General features: G+C 34.8%; 1 protein-coding gene and 2 pseudogenes across 1 annotated transcript; 2 read left to right on the top strand and 1 right to left on the bottom strand.

Annotated features, from left to right (window-relative positions):
- Positions 1–16: 16 nt before the first annotated feature.
- Positions 17–13,432, bottom strand: LOC130733996 (ABC transporter G family member 31-like). The gene is made up of 24 exons (XM_057586287.1): positions 12,669–13,432; positions 12,428–12,548; positions 12,219–12,307; positions 11,835–11,919; positions 10,463–10,625; positions 10,252–10,328; positions 9,999–10,143; positions 9,093–9,394; positions 8,736–9,017; positions 5,884–6,200; positions 5,642–5,802; positions 5,459–5,562; positions 4,922–5,078; positions 4,690–4,755; positions 4,445–4,566; positions 3,990–4,322; positions 3,607–3,897; positions 3,423–3,506; positions 2,694–2,827; positions 2,269–2,496; positions 1,828–1,999; positions 1,655–1,742; positions 1,023–1,189; positions 17–679 (listed from the first exon to the last, which is right to left on the bottom strand). The coding sequence occupies exons 1-24, from the start codon at positions 13,022–13,024 to the stop codon at positions 398–400; spliced, it is 4,326 nt and encodes a 1,441-aa protein (XP_057442270.1). The 5' UTR covers positions 13,025–13,432; the 3' UTR covers positions 17–397.
- A 4,417-nt stretch (positions 13,433–17,849) lies between these two features.
- LOC130734000 (replication protein A 70 kDa DNA-binding subunit C-like) lies at positions 17,850–21,352 on the top strand (annotated as a pseudogene).
- A 1,111-nt stretch (positions 21,353–22,463) lies between these two features.
- LOC130734001 (uncharacterized) lies at positions 22,464–24,271 on the top strand (annotated as a pseudogene).
- Positions 24,272–24,683: the final 412 nt, after the last annotated feature.

Below are 24,683 nucleotides of genomic sequence, written 5' to 3' on the forward strand. Positions count from 1 at the left end.
AGTGTGCATGTAGATACCATTTTGAATATAATATGAACAGACTTTTAACTCCATCCATATTTCATTCGAAGAGTTTTCTCCAATTAAGTTTGGATTTAATTTGAAATGGCTAATTAACTACAATCTCAATCAATTATATGTGTTTGGTTTGGATGAGCCGGTCAATTCAAAAAAGATGAACACCCTATATACTGACAGTAGACATAATCCTAAGAACATGGAAACCCCATAAATATATCCAATTTTTTTGGGGAATTCTTCATGAGTTTGCCAAAAAGGAAAGAAAAGAAAGGGTCTTTAACAACCATCCTTGTGTACCACCAAAGAAATGGCAAGCTCAGAACTTCTGTATTTCGCAGCGTCCAAACACCTCAGAATCAAAACCTAGGTAATCCATTCATCTCTTCTGGAAATTCAAAACCTTAACTGATACAACAAAACTGCAAAAGAAGAGGATGATAAATCCAAAAAGCACTATCACTGATAGCCCCACAGTTGAAATTCCCATGATTTTTGGATCATATCCAAGATTAAGAGACAAATACTCTTTCACAGTGCCCTCGAATCCAGGTCCAATAATTTTGGTCTCAACATCACCAAGCTGAGACGTGATAACTCCTCGTAACGTCCATTGAACAGGGCAGATATAATAGAACCATATCCACCATCCCGGAATATGCTGTGACATTGTAAGAGTCATTGCCATTAGAACCCAAGAGAGAAGCAAAAACATTTCATGGTTTAAAAAGCCACAAACTTAATCGCATTTCAGCGGCAAAAGTTCATTTTTCTGTTTCTTTATGGAATAAACTGCATGATTTGGTGTTTTCCTTACACGAATACGCTTTGATACTGATATATGTAGAAGTAATTAATTGGAGATTGGAAAGCGACTTGCCTATTTTACTATGAGGTAACATCAGTATAATTTTCAGCTCTGTATTAACTCATTAATTATTCTGTTTTAAAGATTAAAAAGAATGAAACTAGAGAAATATTTTCCAAAGTATAGAAGTACACACCGATTCTGGGATGAGAAAACCTGACAGAAGATTCCAGAGGGAGTAAAATGCTGAAGAAATAACAGCTGCTAGATGTTGAGTAGGTGAAAGACCAACAGCCATCATGCCGTAAAAGGTGAAGTAGGTAAACGTTAGGAACATGAACAGAAGATAGAGAAAAAACTTCCCTGCAAGAAATAGAAGATATCCACTTGAGCACAGATTTTGTTTTGATGAAAAATCTACAACCATTTCTGCCTTCTAAGCATACTTAAATAAAAATGGAAATTGTTGGAAGTAAAATGTCATTTCTTAAGAAAAATTGGAGAAAACAAAATGAGTTTTTAAATGAAATTGATATTAGATATATAAATGGAATTTGATAAAGGAAAACTTAAATGTGTCCCTGTTTGTATCTCAAAATTGTGGATTCCAAATGAAAAATGTTTGATCAACACCTTATGGGTACTGAGAGTACGGGAGATAAGTGATAATTACAATAAATGATGTGATGTGAACAAGAAGAGAAAGATAAAGAATAAAATTTAGGGTCAATGGCATATCAGTACTATTTGCGTGTCAAAAAATAAGGACTGATTTCCAATACATAAAACAACACATCAAAATATGGAATTGGAAAGTTAAAATGTTACCAGCTGTTCTCTCAAAATTGATCATGAAGTATGTTATTAAACCAAATACCATTGCCTGAACAGCTATGTATGGTATCTCTATCAGCCCCTGTCAATCAGATTGAAAATTCATTATAAGCAACTTGCATGACAACATTAACCAGGGAAATAGTTTCCTGTATTTTCAGACCTACCTGGGCTACCGCATATGCGATTGGAGAGTACATTCCAGCTGCTTTCTCTCTATAAAATACTGTCCTTTCTATTGAAACAATCGGTTGAACAGTAGAGGCGTTGTTTACCCCAATAAACAAGCATGAGGCATAAAGAGCTCCCATAACCACATATAGCTCTTGAGTTGATGACCTACAGAAGATATTAAAGACACTGCTTCGTTAGTACTGGCCACTGGATTAGAAATTAACGACAACAGCAATAATTTAGCAATTCCCTGCGTGATTTAATTTGTTAAGTTCCAAGAAATAATCATTTTTTGAAGACTTGTAGAATCCTGCTTTGACTACTTAGACAAAATCATTTAAATGATTATTCCAATTTCGATATCGTCTTTGTTTTCTTTTCCTATGGTTTAATGTTGAAATTCAAAACAAATGGGGAACATACAGAACAGTTACCTTTTTGAACCAATATCCCAAAAAACAGTACCAAATACCAAAGCACTGATTGTGGTGAAGTACATCCTCATGGCATTATATGGTGGGCTTCTCCAGTACACAAGATTTTGTTTCCATAAGCATCGATAAAATTGGGACAACAAGCTTTGTGAGTAAATAGTGTCAAACTTCAGTGGTTCTGAGCCGGCTGGTGGATGTTCAAATTCCAAAATAGAAGCTTCCACCCCCCTGAGAAAAACATTGACCACACAGTTTAATCATTCATCAAATAAATAAAATTTGTATTCTACCACCTGTAGCTTTAGGGTTGTAACATCTTGGTTTCTTTTTAAATGATGAGCCTTTTATTCATATCATCTCTCTCCAGCTTTAACTCATAAAAAAAAAACTTTGACAATAGCAGTTAAGAAACATGTTGGAAACACCTGTATTGATCTGAATTGTTGTAAATTTCTGCAAAATCTGCATCAATTGTCTCTTCAACAGAAGGTGTAGTGACCTCAAGCACCCAGGTAGCTGGATTGTAGCCTCTAGGAATAGGGCGAATTCCCCTAATTCCCTGCAGAGTAGACACGAAAAAAACCATAAATAAAAATATTCACACAGGAATGAACGCAAAAAGACCAAAAGCAGAAAAACAAAAGATCAGAAGTTTAGGTATTTGGAAATGCCAGATAAGATCATAATTTTCGTCTAGACTCTGAAAGAGCATCTTTTAAATAAGAACTGAATTCTGCAAATTCTCTATTGTCCTGATTCTCTCTCTCATCACTTTCTATGTGATCAGTTATTCTGCATTAGTCAGATCAGGATTAAAGGGCCTTTCACATGTTCAGATTTTATTATCAATTATTACCTTAATGCCATCTACAATTGCATGATACTGTTATAGAATCCAAAAAATTAGATATTTTAGCCACAATTGAAGTGGTGGACTGCAGTTTAAAACCACATGCATAGATTAAATTTGCCTGTTGATGTACTGATAATCATGATTTTTTTTCCGGTGTGTGCATTAAGGGTCTCCCTAACCAAAAGTGGGAGACTAATTTCTTAGAAGTCGTAGAGATTAATGAGCTGGACACTGTAGTCAGGATTAAGGACTGAAAACTATTTATAATAAAACTAACATCAATAATAAAATTATATGTAACCTGAAAGTAGTCTATCATTATCTGTGACTGCACACCGAGCTTTCCCCCGTATATTACTCGCCCACCACGTTTCATGAGAAGTAACTGGGTATCATAAACCAAAGTTTAGACTCTATGATAGAAGCTAAACGCACCACTAGTGATCAAACCAGCCAAATGACAGAAAATATATAATTGAACTAACATCATCAAATGCTTCAAATATATCTATACTTGGCTGATGTATAGTGCAAACCACAGTTCTTCCAGTATCAACAGTGTTACGAACAGCTCGCATAACTATAGCTGCAGCACGTGCATCAAGTCCAGATGTAGGCTCGTCCATAAAAATAATGGAAGGGTTTGCTACAAGCTCCACTGCGATTGTTAATCGCTTTCTCTGCTCTGTTGATAAGCCAGAACTGCCTGGCATACCAACCAAAGCATTTCTCAATGAATCAAGCTCAACTAGTTTCATAACTTGTTCAACAAATTCCTGTAAAATATTTCAAGTGACTTAAAGTTTACAAACTACTTTAGTATGATCAGATGCACTGTGTATCATAAAATAAACTTACACGAACTTACACGTTTTTTATCAGTGCTGATTTCTTTTGGAAGGCGAAGAGATGCAGAAAACCACAGCGATTCCTCAATCGTTACTTGAGGAGAATGTATATCATTTTGTTCAACATATCCTGATATTCTGGCAAATGTTCGTTGCTCTTTCGGGTAACCAGATATTTTGATGTCCCCTTCGATATACCCTCCAGTTTTTCTGCCTGCAAGTACATCCATCAAAGTGGTCTTTCCAGCCCCACTAGACCCCACTAATGCTGTAAGAACACCCGGTGAGAAAACCCCGCTCACATTTGACAAGAGCTGCAATCTAGTTTCAGGTATTCCTTGCTTTCTTATTTCCTGTAAAATAATTTATTCGGAATCAGTTAATGGAGAAGAGATTTCTCGTATACTTTCTAGTGTTTATGTCATTACATATATAGAATTCTATTTTGTCGAATCGGAAACTACAAATGCCCCACCTGCGGCATGTCAACAAAATAACTGACATTATGGAATGTCATTGTCAATGGTTGAAAGGGAAGAATCATTCCTTTCGTGTTACTTTCGTCTTTTGTAGATCTGGTACTGAAAACATAATTGGCTGCATAACCAAGTGATGCAATGTGAGACATTTTTCGAAATATACATTATCGGTCCTTGAACCTCTGGTCCAACAAAGTGAAACATGTAATAGATGACTATTCAAGTTACAGCTAGTCATTACCATCTCTAGAAGAACTCTTTTCTGGCTCGTCATCCTGAGGAATAACAGTCCGTGGCTTTTGAAGTGCTATATTGAAAGTAAGAGACAAAGAAAAAGGGATTAAATAAAGATTGCCCCAAACAAATATGTACGATAAGAAATTTGATTCTCAAAGGGAATGTGAATCATATATTGAGAGAGAATGCAAGCTTAAAATGGAAAACAATTTAGGAAAATATCATGCAAAACTTACGATGCAGATAGGCCAAGGCCAAAGTGACCATAATGTTGAAAATAATTGCATAGGTCACTAAAACTGCAACAGAAACCCAATACCAATAATCTTCACTTGGAAGGCTTTGTGCATGGAGGATGTTGTAACCAATTGTGTTGTTCCCAAGTGCTGATTGCTGCAGAATATAAAAGTTATGCTTAATTAAAACTTTATATAAGTCAGTCAAATTAATACTACTTGTTAGACATCATAGTGTGATAAGAACATGCTGATCAAGTAGGAGTATATAGTTTTAACACCTTCACATTCATATTTTGATCACTTGATTGCTCCATAATCAGGTGGGGAAAATTTTAATCTTTGTTTCACTGATTCTTTATAAATAAACTTTAAGCACCAACAGGCCTAAGGTTTTTCTATGCTTAAACCCAAAAGGCTATCAGTAAGAAGGTGCTGGAACAAAAAATATTATTCACATAAGTCTTAGGATTGAGTTGGCCGCTGACAGTATTAAGTATCAACACATGAAGAAATTTTTCATAGCCAAATAAATACCTTCATCCATCTGGAAGCAGTAAATTCATTAACAGTAATTGCACGTTGTCCATAGGTAAGGGGTGACAACCAATAGCCCCAGATCCACCAAGGCTTAATCATTCCTGAAGGAATAACAACCAAATCACTAACAGCAATGTAGTTAGTTAACTTTTCCCTGACTATTTGTGGTTCTGCACTTACCTTTAGGGATAATAAATCCTCCCAGCAAGAATATAACAAGGAGTGCAGCTGATCCAAATGTGTTGGCAAGAACCATATCTCGTGCAATAGAAGCCATCATCCGGAAGAGACCTATTGCCATTTGGTGCATTACAAAAAGTATAAACATGTAGCGAAAAAACCTGAAATAATTAACAAAATGCAAAGATTACGAGGATGAAATAGCAAACTCGCAACAGAAACATGTAATAAAATTACGATACCTTCCCGCAGAAGGGGCAAAACCAACAGTATAGTACACAATAACAGTCCATATCACAGCCTCAATAATGGAGTAAGGTACACGGAGAACCCAATTGGTCAAAGACCAAGCCCATGCAGGATAGAACAAATTATCTCTTTGCTTATAAAATACTGGAAGCCGCGCTATCATGAGAGAGAGCTCAGAGAACCCATTAAACATCATGTGAACAAGCCCAAAAAATAAAGCAGAAACATAAAGGTTTCCGTAAGCCTCATCTGTAGGATGCATCCTAGTTCGCAGGAATATTGTACATGTGACAAATCCAACAAAAGCAACCTTGGGTGACATGGGAAAATATAAAAACGTCAAAATAGTTACAGAATTATCAACAAGAAAACAGAGAAATTACACTTTTCCAAAAGAAAAATTATAATGTAATCAACATGCTAACATAAAACTAAATGTAGCTATCTTAATTGATGACGTAGCAGTTTCAACTCTATCAAATGGATATCCTCTAAGAAATAAGAATATGAATTTTTACAGGCAAAGTATACAGTCACACAAAAAATAAGTCAGTAATAATCATATATAAAACAAAAAGCAAAAAATGTTTCAAAGTGCTGGAATTTACTGGGTCAGCCCCGATAGCTGTGGAAGAAAGAAATATAGTTTGCTTGAAGTGTCACTTTGGCAATGTTTAAGGTGAAGTGCATCTCTAGTTTTTATATAGACTTAAGCTATTTCTATTTCTGTCGTTGGAGGACACTTTCAACATTAAGTAACAATTATAGTATAACTTAGATGAGCCAAAACATAAATGAATTCTCATTAGGTGGGTGTTTATGAGCTCATAAAATTATAAATGAGACATGCACTCTAAATATATATCCAAGATAAATCAGAGCAAGAGACAATTGAATGGCTACTCCTATGATGGGCTGTGATAGAATCATCATAGAAAATTGAGAAAAAGGGACCATGAACATGAGTCACTCATTTGCTATAATACTATAGTATCTGAATATAAACTTCCTATTTATTTGAAAAATGTTTACTATGTTCCTTTAACAGTCCTATTCAATATAAACTTCCTATTAATGTTCCTTTAAAATATACTGTAATTTTAACAGTCCTATTCAATGATTTGGGTTTAAATTAATGAACATTGTTGAGAATAGATATCTGTTAGGATAAAGTTTGTTGAGATAATCATGTTAAAATTACTTTGGTTCAGCTTAAATTTTTTCCTGTTACTATTTTTTGTTATCTTGTTACTATAGTTTGTCAGTTTGTTTCCCCATTTACTTTGACTAGGACTAGGAAACCTTGTATATAAATATTGTACTTTTAAGTCATGTTAATATCAATCAATTATTCAAAATAAAATCCAGCTTCAAGATGGTATCAGAGCAATATCATCCTTCATGACCTGTCAAATCACTATTCCATTATTGAGTTTCTTGAAGTTTAGAATTTTGTTATACTGATGTTACTACAACTAGAAATCTAGTCAATCTCTAGTAACTCAATTTTTCAAGGTACTCTATATTTGCTCATCTCCTTGTTGTTGGGTTCCAATAGCTACCAGCACCGACCCGCTGCATGCCGAAGCCATGAGTTTCAATCAGGATTTCTGTTATCTTGTTTTAAGGCTTCAGCTACTATCAGCGTAGCGCACTCTCTATGAAGCATCAACTGTTGTCAACGCTTACTCACTTTCGACAGTTATCAGGTGTCGAAGTTTATCCAAGTGTCCACCTCTGAAGCCATCAACCGGTTGATCCCAAACTAGTATTTCTCATTAAGCACCTTGTTTGGCCTTGTGGTTCCTGGTTTTAATTTATTTCTTTGTATAAAACTAATTGAAGTACTTTTAGGGTGTGTTTGGGTTCTGTTTCATGGTTTTATTTAGCAATTAGCACTAAGTTGCTCTTTATTCTTTGTGTCAGTGTTTTGTTTTTTGGTTGCTGCTGGTTTACTGTTGTTTCATTCTTTCATTTTTGGCCATATTGTTACTGGTTTTTTTCCCTAGTTCACTGCCTACTATTATCAGCTGAATCAGCTGAGCTCGCAGCAGTCCTAGAGAATCAGCATTGACTCGCAACAGCTCCAGGTAGGTCAAATGTGGAAGCTAAGTATCAGATAATGGCACACACAACATGTGAGCTTTTATGGTAAAAACATTTAATTCATGAGTTACTGTTCTGTCATGTTGGTCTTATACTCCTATGGAGCTAATGTGTGAAAACCAGTCAACTTTCCATCTCTTCAATCAAGTCTTTCATGAGAATCAATCATATAGAAGTTTGATTATTATTTTATCAGAGAGAAAATGATTTCTCGTATCATCAAAACTTCATTTGTTTGCTCTAAGGATAATCTTGCTGATATATTAACTAAATCCTTAAGGGGTGAAATGGAAGCACACATATATTCCAAAGTGGATGCATATGATTTATACTCTTCAGCTAGACGGGGATTGTTGAGCATAGTTTGTTGAGATACTTTTGTGAAGATATAGTTTGTTGAGATACTTTTGTGAAGATATAGTTTGTTGAGATTATTATGTTAGGATTAGTTTTGTTCCTTGTTTATCTTATTGTCGCAGTTTGTTTCTTGATTTAGTTTGACTAGGACTAACCGACTAAGAAACCTTGCATATAAATATTGAACTTCTGAATCATGATTATATCAATTGATTCTCACTCATTAGGGAAAATTTTCAGTTAAAAAAAAACTATGACTATGACCTTCAATTAATGAAGACTTCAATTATACAAGAACTAGTAATAAAATCTTTTCAACTTTTAGTGAAATTAAAAAGGAGTTCGAAGTACAAGTTTAAATACAATATCAAATCAAACGTACCTGGCAGGTCTTAAAAATATAAAGAAATCTTTGTCTGCTGATTAAAAGGGCTTCACGTGCAAAGCAAGCTTTAGAGATCTCCCATCTTGACACAGCATATTTAGTTCTAGCCAAAGCTGAAGGATGACACTTTGATTTATCATAAGGATGAGTCTGCAAGGATTCCACATAACTTCCAAATCTGGAATTTCTGAAGGCTTCTGCAATCTCACCACTTGGGACAAACTGATACTGTTTGGAAGGATCCGCCCAGTATTGCGCTTGATCCTTTCTAGAGGACACCTATAAAAAATAAACAGAAATTAAGCAAGAATCAAAGAAAGCACCTGATCATAAAAGCATGTTCAAAAGATATACCTCCTGAAGAAAGTCTGCAATCCCTTTACGTGGTGGAAGTTTAAAACCTATTGACTCAAAAAACTCAAGCACATTTTCTCTAGGGCCTTCATATATCACGTGCCCCTCCGACAGAAGCACCAGATCATCAAATAGCTCAAATGTTTCAGGAGCTGGCTGAAGGAGAGCCATGAGTACTGTAGCATCCATCAGATGAACAAAATTCTTTATGCATTTTACTATCTGGAATGTAGTAGAGCTATCAAGTCCAGTTGATATTTCATCCATAAATAGTGTTTTTCTCGGACCAACAATCATTTCTCCTAAAAGATGCAGGACAAGATGTTATTGCTGCAACTGCAGTCTGCAAGACTTAAATAATAGTCATCACTGTATATGAAGCCGTCTAGCTCAGATACATTTATATATAAAAAAAAGTCAAGTTCATCACTTATATATGTCAAGATGCTCCAAATGAATCCAAGAAACGATATACAAACTACAAGCACTATTACCAAAATCATTTTGTCTATACAAGGAAAGGAACAATGAAATAGTGTTTGAACGGAAATATATCTTCCAAAAGTGTTATATGATGCTAACTTTCTACCTGATGCAGAAAACAGAATTATTATGTAGTTAAGGCTGTTATAGGAGTTAGTTAGTAGTTACTAGGAGAGGATTAATTAAATATATAAATATGGAAATGTGAGATATGGAGGCGCATCTATTTAGTTTGTAGATTTGGGAAAATAGATTAGTGTCTCAGTTGTAACGGGAAACCCTCAGAGGAGATTACCTCAATAATACTTGACAAATTATAAGTAGAAACAGATATAAGGGAATTAAAAAAGATACTCTAGGACAGTAAACATCAAGGATGCTCAAAACAAATGCTGCTAATTCCTAAACAAAGGGGAGAGGAACCTGTTGTAACTCTCTTTCTTTGGCCTCCGGAGACCCCCCTCAGCATATCGCTACCAACGATTGTCTCTGAACATATATCGAGACCAAGAACTTTCAAAATGTAGTCAGTGTTCACACTGTGCTTTTTACCACCAACAGATGATGCCTGTGGAGTTAATCAAATTTCAAATAAAACATTATTTAGGAGACACCTTGATATATACATGCAGGCAACCGTTATATTCATACACTACAAAACATTTAGGATGATAACCTTCATAAATGCATCAATTTCTGGACTAGGTCGGATGTTCCTTTCATTCTCTAGGCGGCCAATATCTTTCGTGTATGCTGTAAGAAGAAGTTGAAAGAGAAGCCGGAAGAAGAATAAACCAGAAAATAGAGACTTAAACGCATTTTGCAGAAGAAATTTAATGGTAATAAAATTTTATAGAAAATCCTTCAATATAATTAAGTTTATATACCTGCAAAACCTTCTTGTGCCCCTTGACATCTAGCAGCAAAGTCCAAAGTTTCTCGCACTGTCAGTTCTGCAGTGTGATTGTCTGTTTGGCTAATGTACGCACAAGTCCTTTTAACAAAAAACTCATCTGCCTCATGGCCATTGTATGTTATACTACCAGTTTTCTGTAGAAATAGAACAGGGAAAATTGTAAAAAGTATCACATATTATCGCGATTTAATGTTTTCATCTCACAATAAACACTCTAATTAACTAACTGATAAACCCTTAAAAACATCTCCAACAATGAAATCTTAATTTGAAACTTAACTCATTGAGTTTTCATAGATGTTCGAAAATATGTAGGATTCCACATTTTATAAGTTTGGATTCTATTTATCTAGTTTTTAAGGTATTTCAATATTCAGTTTTAGAATTTTAAATGAAAAAAAAAAATTATTCATTATCTTTATTTCCACCCGTACACTTCTATGGTTAATTAGGTCCGTGCTTCGATGACGAAAGTCTGTTTACGTTTGGGGCGAGACAAATCAAGTGGCGGATTGTTTGCCTAATTTAGTTCATCTTGATCTTGACATCCGTATTTGGGAGGTTCCTCATTCTAAGTGTTCAAATTATCTTTTGTCTCATTAATTGGGAGTTACATTCTCGCGTGCGACACATTTGTAGTTTTTTTTGTGTTAGGCTCTCTCAGTAACCAAATTTTTTTTTAAATTAAAAATTAATTTTCTGAGTTATTCTAGTAAATTTAAGTGCAATATTCTAGTACCCTTGAAAATGAGAGAGTTCAATAAATCAAAACAAAGAGTTTTATACTGCTTTGGTGCAATTTTTTTTTACTTTTTTTATTATACTCAACAAAGAGTTTCATATAGTTGAAATTGTTTTGATTTATTAACACCTATTTTGTTTTAAATGTTTTCCTCACACTCTACATTTGGTGGAAAAGAGGTAATGGGAAGAAAGGAGAAAAGAAAGAGAGAAAAAAATATAAGATATGATACGTCATATGATATAAAAAGTAAAGAGAGATAGAAATAAAACTATGTGGAAATTGAGTGAGTAAAAAAATGATGTGGGAATATATTATTGTTATTTCTTTTTCATTTTATTTTCACTATTTTTTTCTTAGTCACATCACTTATCCATATTCTTAACTCACTTATCACATGTTATTCCAACTTTGATATTTTCACCGTGATATATTGCTTTTTATCTTATTTCCACTTATTTCTTTTTTTTATCTTTATTTTATTTTTCTATCACATCGATCACATCAACAATTTCACTTCATGCCTCTCTGAGGCTGGTTAAGGTTAAGATTGAACATGAAATTTTCCACTGACTTATAGTAACACAGACAGAGATTGCACCTTCAAGTTGCTATCAAGCTTGCCCGCGAGCGCCAAAAGTAAGGAGGATTTTCCCGCTCCCGGTGCTCCAAGTAGCAAAGTCATCCTGCACAGCTAGCAAAAAGCGTGATCAACCGAACGCACATGAAACTTCTGAGCCTATCAAATATAGAAACCCATTTACCCCCGTGATGATAATATTTCTTATCCCAACTACCATACCACAGACCAAACTATCAAATTAAATGATTATAGTTAGACCGAACTTAACTTGAAATGAACAAAATCAAATCAAACAAAGATCGAGTGGAATTCACAATCACATGCATCAATCAATCAATTGCGTAAGAATAACGTTAACCAGCCAAAGACGAAAACCGTTGAAGAAGAAGAAACCATTATTACCTTCCCGGTTTGATGACTCCACTGACATTGTCCAAGATGGTAAGCGAATGCCGTTTAGGTCGATATATCCCCAAATTGGTGCATATAGTCTGCACGCAATCACACGAGTCACAATCACCTCACACACACAGACATGCATCAATCAATCAATCACAACGACGACAACACATCATCAAAGAAAAGTGAATCGAATCGCAATCGATACTGACCTCAAGCGCATCGCGAGTGTAATTGATCAACGTCGGCAAAGCTCTGGAACCGATTTGAACATCAGCACTGACGCTCAAGTTACTGAATCTCACTTCAATGTTCGGCACCTCAATTCCAATCCTATATCGTTTCCAGAAATAGCAACAAATTGCGAAAACAACAACTCAGATCTATAACTTTGAACAATTGAACAAGAGAATGAGCGAAAGAAGAAGAAAAAACGACGATTAAAATCGGAACCTGTCGAGGCGTTCTTTGATGGCGGAGAGGAGGCGGTAGTTATCTTGATCGTTCGTCGCGAGCGCCTTCTTGACGACGAGTTCGCGGTGAGATCGGCTGAGCTTTCTGACGTCCATTAAGTTGTCTGCTCGGCCACCGGCGCCGGCAGGGGAGCCAAGCGGCGGTGGCTGCCGGCGGGAAGAGCTCGCGCGGTAGAGTGCGTAGTTGATTCGCTTCTGCGATGGCAAACGGGAGAGCGCCGCCCATTGTAGCTCCTCCTCGTCTTCCTCCACCGTATCGGCGTTAGAAGCTCTGGCGAAGCTCTCGCTCCGGAACGACCCGATCTCGAAGTACTCGCTTCCATCAGAAGCTGCCATGAAAAATGAGAAATCTCACTCACTCTCTCTCTCTCTCTGTAACTACTTTCTCTCTCTATAACTACTTTCTCTCTCTATAACTGCTTTGATTTTGAATCAGAGAAGACGAAGAGAATAGAAGAAGGTGAAAGACTGTTGTTGTTGTTTTGTATGGTTAAGCTTCGGGAAGGAAAGAGCTAGGTACCGCGAATTTTGAAGGAGTGTGAGAAGACGGAAATGCCCTCACCCGGTGTTCGCGGTGGAGTTTGTTAGAGCTTGGAGTGTGTGCGTGTGTCTCCCTATGCATGGAAACTAAAATGCAATAATGTTGCAGAGGGTGAAAGCTGTTAACCATGCCTTTGTTTGTCCTAGTCTTTCGTTTCTCAGCATTTCATTAATTGATTATGAACCAGTTTCGATGACTCACTATTCACGTGCTCAAAGTTGCTACTACTATTACAATTAAAATGCTAATAATTCGAAAAAATAATTAATTGTATTTAAGTAAGTACAATTACTTTGAGGGTAGCATTATTTTATAATCATTGGATTTTTTTAATAATTATTTACTGTTAGCTAAGATTTTAATGTGAGTGTTTTAGTCAAAATAATATATTTTATCATAGTATTAAAAATATTTAATCATTTTCTTAAAAAATATTATACAAGTTGTAGAAGAAAAAAAAACCTACACCCTCTTTAGAGAAATCCTTTTTTCTTATAATATTAAGAATGGTTTGATTATTGTTTTGTAATACAGTTTATAAAATTAGAAAATAAAAACAACAAAAACTAATTTGGTATGAACATTTTTTTTAATTTAATAGTTGTTAAAAGTTGTTTCCTTTTTAGTTTTTTTTTAAGAAAACCAAAATACCTTTGAGATATTTTTTCATTCTAATTTTAGTTTTCAAATCATCATTTTTTTTTTGCTTTGAAAACATATGTTCAAACCTTTTCTTTTTCTTTTCTTATTTGAATAACAATTTTTTCTTAGAAAATAGTTTTAAATTCAAAAAACTGAAACCAAGTGAGTTAGCATATTGGTTCATTATTACATCCGTTCAGGGCCGGCCCTGGGCTTGTGCAAGCAGGCCCACAGCCCAGGGCCTCCAAAATGAAGGGGCCTCAAAAAAAATTCTCAAAGGCTACGGTTTCTAAAGTGTGGCCTAAAGTTTTTATGCAACAGCTTTGAAACTGTTGCCTTTTCTTCTGTTGATCATAACCGAAAAAGATGCACCTTATAGCCTGATTCTCCACTCTCCAGCTTTGTCTTGAGTTGCTTCTTAAAGTGTGGCCTAAAGTTTTTATGCAACAGCTTAGAAACCGTTGCCTTTTTAAATTTTTGGCCACGGTTTTTTGACTGGGGCACACGTCAGTTGTCTTTTCTCATAAAACTACCCTACTTTGCTAAATAATTTAAATAGATAATGTTCCTTAAAAAAATTATTAAGGGTCCATTTTTATTATTTGCCCAGGGCCTCCAAAATGTCAGGACCGGCCCTGCATCCGTTAAGTAAGTGATTGAGAGTTTATTCTCAATCTCAACAAAAAGAGAAATTAGTTATTCAATTTCATGATAGCTTCATAAACATGAACAAAAGTTGAGAAGAACAGAACCCTTCATAGTGTCCGCTGAAGAATCCACCTTCAAAGCTTTCCTCTAAGCTCATCTGGTAGCTAACCATCCGAGGTTTTTTTTTTTTTTTTTTTTTTTGGTCAATACCATCCGAGGTTATATGGAGGTTTTTAGTGGCTTCGGTGCTTTGTCTTGGGTGATTGGTTCTTTTGGTTTGATCTTGTTTGTGGGTTAGGGGGTTTTGGACTAGGTTTTTGATTTCTTTTTGGGCTTAGCTGTTGTAAAGGGTGGTTATTGCCCAGGTTGTTAGGGTCGTTTTCTCTTGCCTTATGGGACTTTTTGTCTTGGTTTTTTTGTTGATTTACTCTTTTTTCTATACCAAATCAACCGCGTTTGGCTTTTCAATTCGATAAGCATGCTCTCGAACCTTGATTTATTAATATATATTTCATGCCTTAAATAAGTGTTTCGGACCACCTTAGTCACTCATGCAAACTTAAGTTCGCTCTTTTCCTTCATGTATAAGTCTCTCTCTCTATCTGTCGCACCAGCAATTACTTTTGCTCGAGCCACCACATAAGCCTTTACTTCATCGGAGTAATTGCCTCTTTCCGCGCCTCTACTTGTGTATGGGAAGGGACTTTGTTTGTTCAAAAAATGGGGAACCTATACGTACCAAGTTGCAGCCAACTGTACCAGGTCAAACTTAGAGGTCCGAAATTTGACCTTTTTGAAATAAAAGTAGCATTTTAAGTGGACCATGGAATTATTTTGGAAAATGTGGGCATTTGAACCTAGGCACAATGAAATTGTAAGCTTCAATAAGCCCAAGCCACCCAAGCCAAAAAATTTCGTCTCTTCAGGTTCCAACCTTTTTTCGTGAATTTTATGGCAATGGCAAAAGAATGAATTAAAACTAGCAGGGAACTAGGTTTCTTATTTTGTTTCAGAAAAAAAAGGTTTCTTATTTATGACATTTTTTATTGAATTAGAATTTCCAAGTATTTCTTTTTGGTTGAAAAATGTAAATTACAGTCGGTAGATAGCTAGATTTGTTAAGCATTTAGGTTCATGATTCAATCTCTGAACTTATTAGTCTCATGGTTGTCATCTGTAGAAATATATCTTGGGGAAAAAGTGTCACTTAATTTTTTTTTTAAAAGGAATTTTTTTGGTTACTTAGGAAAGAAAAACAAGACTAAACAAGGACGTCTTGGAACAAGAGAGGCACAACATTGGAAGGAGGAAGCTTCTATACTTGCCAATGATAGTTAACACTTAACAGAAGTTCCATACTTGGCTAAAGCATCTCCCACCATATGTACGCTCCTCTAAAAAAATGGCTATAACAAACACTTGTAGTGTCAACGTAACAGTTCACGGATTTGCTGAATTAAGTTCCTATTGCCAGTACTACACAAATTAAAAGGTTGAATGAATGGTTATTTGTAAATCAAAACAGTGAAATTCAAGGTGTCATTGGTCGCTGCAATTTCACAAATTGAATTAGATTTATCACAATATTTTAACTCTTTATTTGGTATCTAGATACCAGTAGGATTTTAGGCTATCTATACCAGTATATTTTAACTGTTAGTAACCCAATACAATGAAAACATATAGATTATAAATATTTTTTGAGAGATGCAGATAAATTTAATAAATATACACTCATGGTATAAAAAGAGTTTTAATATACATCCAAATAAATTTAATAAATATACACTCATGGTATAAAAAGAGTTTTAATATACATCCAATTAGAACTTTCTATTTTGACACATCATTAATAACTTAGTATTAAAAAAAGTTAATTGAACTTTTGTGCTTATATAGCAATTGCGTAAAATAGATTCATGTGTTTTAAAATGAGTAAATGTGACTCCTAACATTTATTTGACAAACTTTTAGCCTTTTCGTTAATACTCTCATCCGAAAATTAAAATGTTATTACTAAAGTGTCACTAAGGGAGAGATATGACATGTGGTGACTAGGATATCTATCTATATACTTTATAAAAGAGTAACTCTATGATAGTGGGTTTGCTGATGTGTCACTACCAAAATCACTCTTCTCCCAGAATGACTCTTACACTATGTTTGGTATATGAGAGAGGTTGATAAGAGATTGAGGGAGAAGAGAGAGATAGGAGAGAGATGGGTTGTGTGTGGTTGTTTGGTTGTGTATTAATGTAGGGGAGAGATAGATAGAGGGTGGGTTTTTTCCACTTTTTACTCTCTTCGCGTTTTGCGAAGAGATTCCTGGCTGACGCATTTTTTTTTTTTACTTTAAGCGCAGGTAGTGGCGGTTCCAAACCGCCACTATTATTTTTTTTGTCCTTTTCTTAGCATTTAGTGGCGGTTCCGCCACTATCTGCTTTCTGACACCTTTATTATAAAAAAATATTATTTTAATTAAAAGTTAATTTTTCTCTCTCTTCCACCTCATTATTTCTCATCTCTCTTTCTCCTTTATCTCTACCATACCAAACAATCTCTAAATCTACTCTATCTCTCACCTATTTCTCTCTACTCAACTTCTCTCTTCTCTAATCTCTCTTCTCTATCTCTCTCTTCACAACCAAACATAGTGTTAAAGCCTAAAATCTAGGGATGGCAATGGGTAGGGTCTGGGTAGGGTACTATAGCACCCATCCCCATACCCGCGTTTTCAAAGAGTACTCGTACCCGTCCCCATACCTACGTGGGTAGCAATCTGAATGCCCGTCCCCGTACCCGTGCCCGTTACCCGCAATTTAGTTAGTGAAAATTTAAGTTTCTTCAATAGAAAATCAAAATATAACTGATGTTATAAAATAAAACTCATTAATTAAAAATACAAATGATCATCAATATTTAAGAAGTAAAATCATTTGAATAAGTATAAATTTTATAAAAAGAATAAGCGAGAATTGAAGCTTAAAATTTATAAATTTAGATTATTAATAAACTCTTAAAAGTTGTCGGTTAATAATTTATTTTTAAAATAAGTGAAAATAATCATGAACCGTACATATAATATTAAGACTTCACTTGCGTATTTTTTAAAAGAAGTTGAGAAGTTATATTCTAAGTTTATTAAAATATACTACCAATTATGTGTATGTATATGTATAATATGTGTGTGCGGGTATGGGGCGGGTTGGGTACTATAGTACCCATACCCGCACCCGTACCCATTAATTTTTGCGGGTATTTACCCATGCCCAACCCCATACCCACCTAACGGGTTTTTACCCTACCCATTGTGGGTATTTTTTGCGGGTACCCAATGGGTCTCGGACCCATTGCCATCCTACTAAAATCCTACGTGTCATGCTCCCAGGATCTCTCATTGAAAGCTGACGTGCAGTGATGTCATACGTTTGATATATATATAAGCGTCCAGTATTCATTTCCAGACTCCACTACTCTCACGCGTTTCCATCTTCAATGCTTTCTTTTTTTTCTAGAAATTTCTACTTAATCATTTCCCTTCTCCCTATAAGCGTGCATTTATCCGGCGGATTTTTTCAAAATTAACCAACCAGTGAGTTCTCTTCCCATTACTTTCCTTTCATTAATTGTTAGCTCATCCTAGATCTTCAGCTTTCCATGGTTTATGTTCTCCAATTAACCCTAAAGCAAAACCTTCTGCCGTCACCGCCCGTTGTAACCAATCTTCGTTTGTTTTTTATCCGGCGGATTTTTTTCAATCTTCTGTTTGTTTTTTTTTTTAATTAAAATCTAATGTTCTTTTTCCTTAACGTTTGATCTTCACCGCCTTTTCTACCTAATCGTATTCTATTATGAAGTGTATAAATACCCCCCCTTATATCTGCAATCCCATCATCCTCTTACTCTCTTTCAATTCATCGTTTTGTTTGTCTCTTGGTTTTCTTCACGATGTCAGGAAAAATTTATGTTATCTCGACCATCAATCCTTCCAAAGAAACGTGGAACATTGTCGCCAAAGTGCAGCGTCTGTGGCTTAGCCCTAGCCTTTATGGTTCTAAGTTACCCTTCTCTTTGGATATGGTGCTGGTTGATTCAAAGGGTGACAAGATTCATGCTACTGTGAGGAAGACTTTGATTTATCGATTCCAATCTCTATTGACTGAAGGTCGTGTTTATCAAATCTCCTTTTTTGGTGTTGGAGAGAGTGGTCGCGATTTTAGGACTACTGGTCATGCCTTTAAGATCAATTTCCAAATCCATACTTTTGTCTGTGTCGTTACAAACACGCCCATCAATCACAGTCCTTATTCCTTCATGGCCATATCGGAGATCATGTTCAATGACCCTGATGCTTCCTTTCTTATTGGTTTGTTCATCTATGACTTTTTATTATGAATACTTTGATTATTCCTTACTATAAATTGTTGGCCTTTTACTAAAATGACGATGTGTTGTAGATGTTATTGGAATATTGACTGGGGCAAGTGGGGAGCATGAGTTTGAAAAGGATGGTGTTAGCCAGAAGAAGATAACGCTTGAGCTTGACCAGGATGGGTATACCCATAACCTTAATCCCTTCCATTGACGATCTATTTAATTTTTAAATTTTAGAGTTTATTTTTATTTTTTAATCTTCGAATTTTCCACAGAGTTCGTATGGAATGTGCTTTTTTTTGGGAAATATGTTTCTGAGATCTTGGGTCACCTCTCATCTGGAGATATGACAAATGATGTGGTTGTTGTTCAATATGCCAAAATTAAGCCTTTCAGAGGTTGTTTGTTTTTTTAATTTCTTTTTTTTTTTATTTTTGCTGATTTTTTAGTGATCTATTCTTATACATTGTATTTTATTATATGATGTTGTAGGTAAGCCAAGTATTCATAATGTTTATGGTGCTACTAAGATTTTGTTCAATCCAGCAATTGATGAAGCTACCAAAATTAGGGAAAGGTATGTTACTTGCTTTGTAATGATAGTAATTTTTGTTATGAATTTGTTTGACACGGTTCAATCTTGGTTTGTTAAGGTTTTTCGAAAGGAATGACCCAGCCTCTCAAGTGCTAAGTCAGCTTCAGGATTCTGGAATGATCTATGTGGAGGAAGACTTACTGAGACAGACTGATGGAAAAACAATCGAACAGATTAAGGATCTTACTGAGGTTTTCTAACACTTTTGTTCTATACATTCCCTTTTCTAATATTTGTTTTTGTTATATCGTTATATAATGCCTTATTTTTTATGAATGTAGAAATCATATTGTGTTGTATTGGGTACTATGAAGTACATTCCTGATGGGATGGATTGGTATTATCCAGCATGCAAATGTAGTAAGAAAGTATATCCAGCTGATGGCATGTACTTCTGTGAAGCATGTAATCGGCATGTTGCTTCTCCATTGTATAAGTTTCGAATTCAACTTAGGGTTATGAATTCAAAGAATACTGCTACTTTTGTGCTTTTTGATCAAGAGGCAAACTCTGTGGTGAAGAAGCCATGTGCTATTTTGGTTGATGCTTCAAACAAAGCTGTTAGTATTTGATTCATTGTTTAACATTCATGTATCTCTATATTATTGTCTTTTTTAGATGTTTCATGTGATCCTTACTGTTTTCTTCTTTCCAGGGGCCTGATTCACCGAATGTTCCCTCTGATATTCTGGATTTGATTGACAGAACTTTCCTATTCAAGATTGAAGTTTCTAACTCCTCAAACTCCATTTATGAGCCTTCTTATCGTGTTAAGAAGTTTTGTTATGACCCTGAAATCATTAATCAGTTCATTTCTAACTCCCCCCATCTGATGTATGTATGAATTTTTTATGCCTTCTCCGGAATTTGCTTTCATTTATGTATATTGATTATTTTTACTGTATTGTACAGGATGAATCGAATCCATTTTATTTTTTGGCTACTCCTACCTCTGTTCTGAAGCAGGAATCTATCAACCCAGAGATCTCTAAGGTTTTTAATCGATTATTTGTACTTGGCAGAATTGGGAGTACGTTTTATTTAATAATTATCTTTTGCAATGATAGGATCTGAATGTTGAGTTTGCAGTTGCTGGAGAACTTCCAAATACTGATTCTCCCCCTGCAAGTGCAGTTGATTTGGGTTGTGACACTCAGAATCTTTCTTTTGATGGTGGATCTTCTGATATGAGTGGGATCAAGTTGATTGTAAGAGTTTTTTACTTTTTTACATAATTTGTAATGTTCCGTTTTGGTGTATTTGATTACCTAAATTTGAATCTATTTTCATTTTTTTGCCAGGCTATTGATGGTGATTCAGTTGGATCTGATACTTCTCCCCCAAAAGGAGGTTCAGTTGAATCTCCTAATGCTGGCAAAAATAAACTGAAGGAGAAAATGGACTGTTTGAAAACGGCTAGGGACGAAAAGCTTAAGGTTAAATATAGAAACCGGAATTTTTTTAAGAACTTGGTAATACACTGGCGTCGGACTTAACGATATTTGTCGTTTTTTTGTTGATAGACTCTTCATGCTGAGATAATTGAAGCTGTTGTTGCTCCAAATGATTCTGATGACAATGCCAGTGCTGGTGGTGAAGTCTCCCCCCAATCCAAGCGCCCTTCTCCTTCAGCTGTTGATGTCAAGATTGGTTCAGTTGGAAGCAAGAAGATTTTGAAGAGTGTTAAGAAGGAGAAGAAGTGAAAATCTTTCCTGTTGTTGTTTTGAATTATTACTCTTATTTTGATGTTTTGTAAGGCTGTTATGCCTAGACTTAATTTTCCCTTGCGTGATTTTATCTTATCATTTTGTGAGCTATATGCTCTAATTTTGCGGGCTTATGAATGACTATCGGAATTTGGCTATATTATCGAACCATTAGTATGTTTGGCTGTTATTTTATATTCTCCTTATATCTATGATTTGCATTTATGTTATTAAAATTAATCTTTGTGATTTATACTTGATTTTTAAATATTTTATATATGATATTTAATTAATTTCAAATAAAAAATATATGATGTTTAACTCAAATTTATGAATTCCAAAGGTATAATCTATGTTTTCTGGGTTCTAGATTTTAGTATGATTGCTCTATCTGGGTTCTAGATTTTTAACTCAAACTTATGAATACCAAAGGTATAATCTAGGTTTTCTAACTTACTTGAATCTGGGATCGAGATTTTTTACCTCGAATGTTTTACTTAAATATTTTAATATATGATGTTTTTTGAAAAACTTTATGGGTTATTATCATGTTCACCACTGAGTTATTATGTTAAAACGTTTTAGATATTTGTTCATTACGGCACATCTCCATGATATAAATCCCAAAAATAAAGGTCAATTTGAGAATCGTTATTTTATGTTCCAATATTAATCATTAGAAATACTCTTTCATTGATCTTCCATATTTCTTATATATCAACTGAAAAAACTGAGGTAAAAATTTAGTTTTTTTTTTTTTGAGAAAAGTGTTCTTGGGTTTAATCAGTAATCATTACATTCCAATATTGATAAAATGCGGTTCTTAAACAAGTGTTTTGAATTGGAAAATAACAAAAATAACAAACTATTTGGGGTTCATACTAATAAATTTTTTATAACTTAATGTTTTGAAAATCATGACTAACCATGTAATTTGGGTGATGGAAATTAATAAAATAAAAATAAAATAGCACGGGAATGAACATCTTACAACTGAGAATGTTAAACATTTTTTCTCTTAAAAGATAAGTTCTTTTAAATAATGTAAATTTAAGTTATTTTAAAATCTACATCCTTATTAGTTTCAAGAAAAAAAAAATCTTCATCCTTTTTATTTTCTTACTAATTTTTTGCTTTGTCTCTAAGTAATCATCAATGTGGAATATTGCAATTAGTCTAAACAGTTTTGTGGTTTTCAAAGAAAATTTCCTTTAAATGACCATGTTGGATGCCAAGCATGTTTATTACTTTGTGGGTGATGTGGTTTAATATCCATAACTGTGAACATAATGTGTTTATTGGGAACCCTTTCAAGTTCTTTTTACTGTTTTATGTTGCTCGAGAATAACATTGGGAGTGCAAGTCATTTATTACATTTATCACTCATCGTTGCTTTTTTTTTCACTGACTTTCCATCTTCATCTGCTTCCATTACATCATTCCTTTTCAATCTTTTCAGTTTCTACCTCTCTCTATACGTGTGCTTCTTCTACTTCTTCTATCATATAGGTGTCGGTTTTTATATTTATCCCTTCTCTTAAAAGTTTCCAATCTTTTATCTCAGAGGTTTATTTTCCTGCTTTCTTCTTCTCTTCTATTATCCTGAATCATCTGTACCCAAATCAACCATGCCAAAGATTGAAGACTACCCATGGTTATGGTACAAGTATTGGGTTCCAGTTTACTCTCGCAAATGGGAGGTTAGAACTATTTACCAGCGAAATTTTTACTTTTTTCTTTCCGTTGTATGTTATTTAGACTACTTATTTCCAGTTTCATAATGCATGCAGCTTGAAGGAGAAATCCCTCGCTGCTTTATCCGGGAGTATGGTTCCGAGGTTAGCGATAGATGGAATCTGCTTGATCCAGCTGGGAATTCTATCATTGAAATCCCCCAAGATTTATTGGTTGAAAAGTGTGATGATCCTTTTTTTGAGTTAGTAAACTTTGCTTACCCAAATCTCCTACAGAATCTAAAGAATAATAAATACTTTCAAGAAAGAGCTATTCTAGCTCCAACTCTTGATAGTGTGGAGGAGATCAACAATTTTATGTTGTCTATGATTCCTGGTGAAGAGTGTGAGTACTTAAGTTGTGACACCCCCTGCAAATCATACGAAGATTCTGAGATGAATCCGGAATGGTTCACTTCTGAGTTTTTGAATGATGTAAAATGTTCTGGAATTCCAAACCACAGGATTTTATTGAAAGTAGGGGTACCAATCATGCTTATTCGAAACATTGATCAAGCGGTTGGGTTATGCAATGGAACTCGAATGATTGTTAATGCATTGACTAAATATATCATTGTTGCAATTGTTTTGACAGGGACAAATTCTGGTGAAACTGCTTTCATTCCTAGAATGAGTCTGACCCCTTCAGACTCCAGCATTCCATTCAAATTTCAACGAAGGCAATTTCCGGTTTCTTTGTGTTTTGGAATGACCATCAATAAGAGCCATGGCCAATCACTCTTCGCATGTAGGATTGTATTTGCCGAGACCTGTGTTTACTCACGGACAACTCTATGTTGCTTTGTCTAGAGTGAAGTCTAGAAAAGGATTGAAAATGCTGATTATTGATGATGAAGGCAATGTTTCAAACACAACCCGTAATGTTGTGTACAAAGAAGTTTTTGAAAATATCTAACAGGTGATGTTTATGCATTACAATGTTCATTAATTTCATTTTTTAACCATATTAATACAAACTGACTGTAATTGTTTCTTGGCAGATCAATTCCAGCATCCAGACTTTGCATTCATTTTGACCCTCTTATTATTACCAAGTTAGAAGAGGTATGACTTTAACAGTTATATTATTTATCGTTTGAATTTAAGCTGAAATTCTAATTGATATTTTATCTTCATGGCAGGAACTGCAAACGAGTAATTGATGTTGCAAGTGTTGTTCCAATCCATCTTAATTCACCTTCTGTTTTTACACTTTTCAACCCTGTGTAAAACCCATAGTTTGAGTATTGTTTACATTGTGATAGAACTGGTTGTATGTAATTATATATATTTTTTGTAATGTGACGATCTCTCAGTACTTGGTATATTCACTAAATGTTTAAGTAAGTAGATCAATTCGCCGTGCAACGCAAGGGTAAAAACACTTGTATCATGATGACATGACATGTAAGGGCACATTTAACATTACGCGTGGCGAATAACGAATGCGTAAGCATGCCAATTTTAGAGAATCTAACTATTGGATGGAGTGGGATCGAACCATCACCTCTCATGTTACATATCCCATGCCTCACCACTAAAGATGTTTGCGAGTTGAATTAGATTGACTTTGAAGGTAAAATCTTCCGATCAAATCTCATGAATTTTGTTATTTTGTCACCTAATGATTTGTCTATAAATTCAAATCTGATCCAATCCGGTCTATAGTGCATCTAGAAGCATTGAGCTTTCTAGGTTTAGTACATGCTTCTATGCCTCTAAGCACTCAAAGATACTAAAAGAAAGATAAGCTCAT

The sequence above is a fragment of the Lotus japonicus genome, chromosome 1, assembly GCF_012489685.1.
Source record: "Lotus japonicus ecotype B-129 chromosome 1, LjGifu_v1.2".
In the NCBI taxonomy this organism is placed as follows: Eukaryota; Viridiplantae; Streptophyta; class Magnoliopsida; order Fabales; family Fabaceae; genus Lotus; species Lotus japonicus.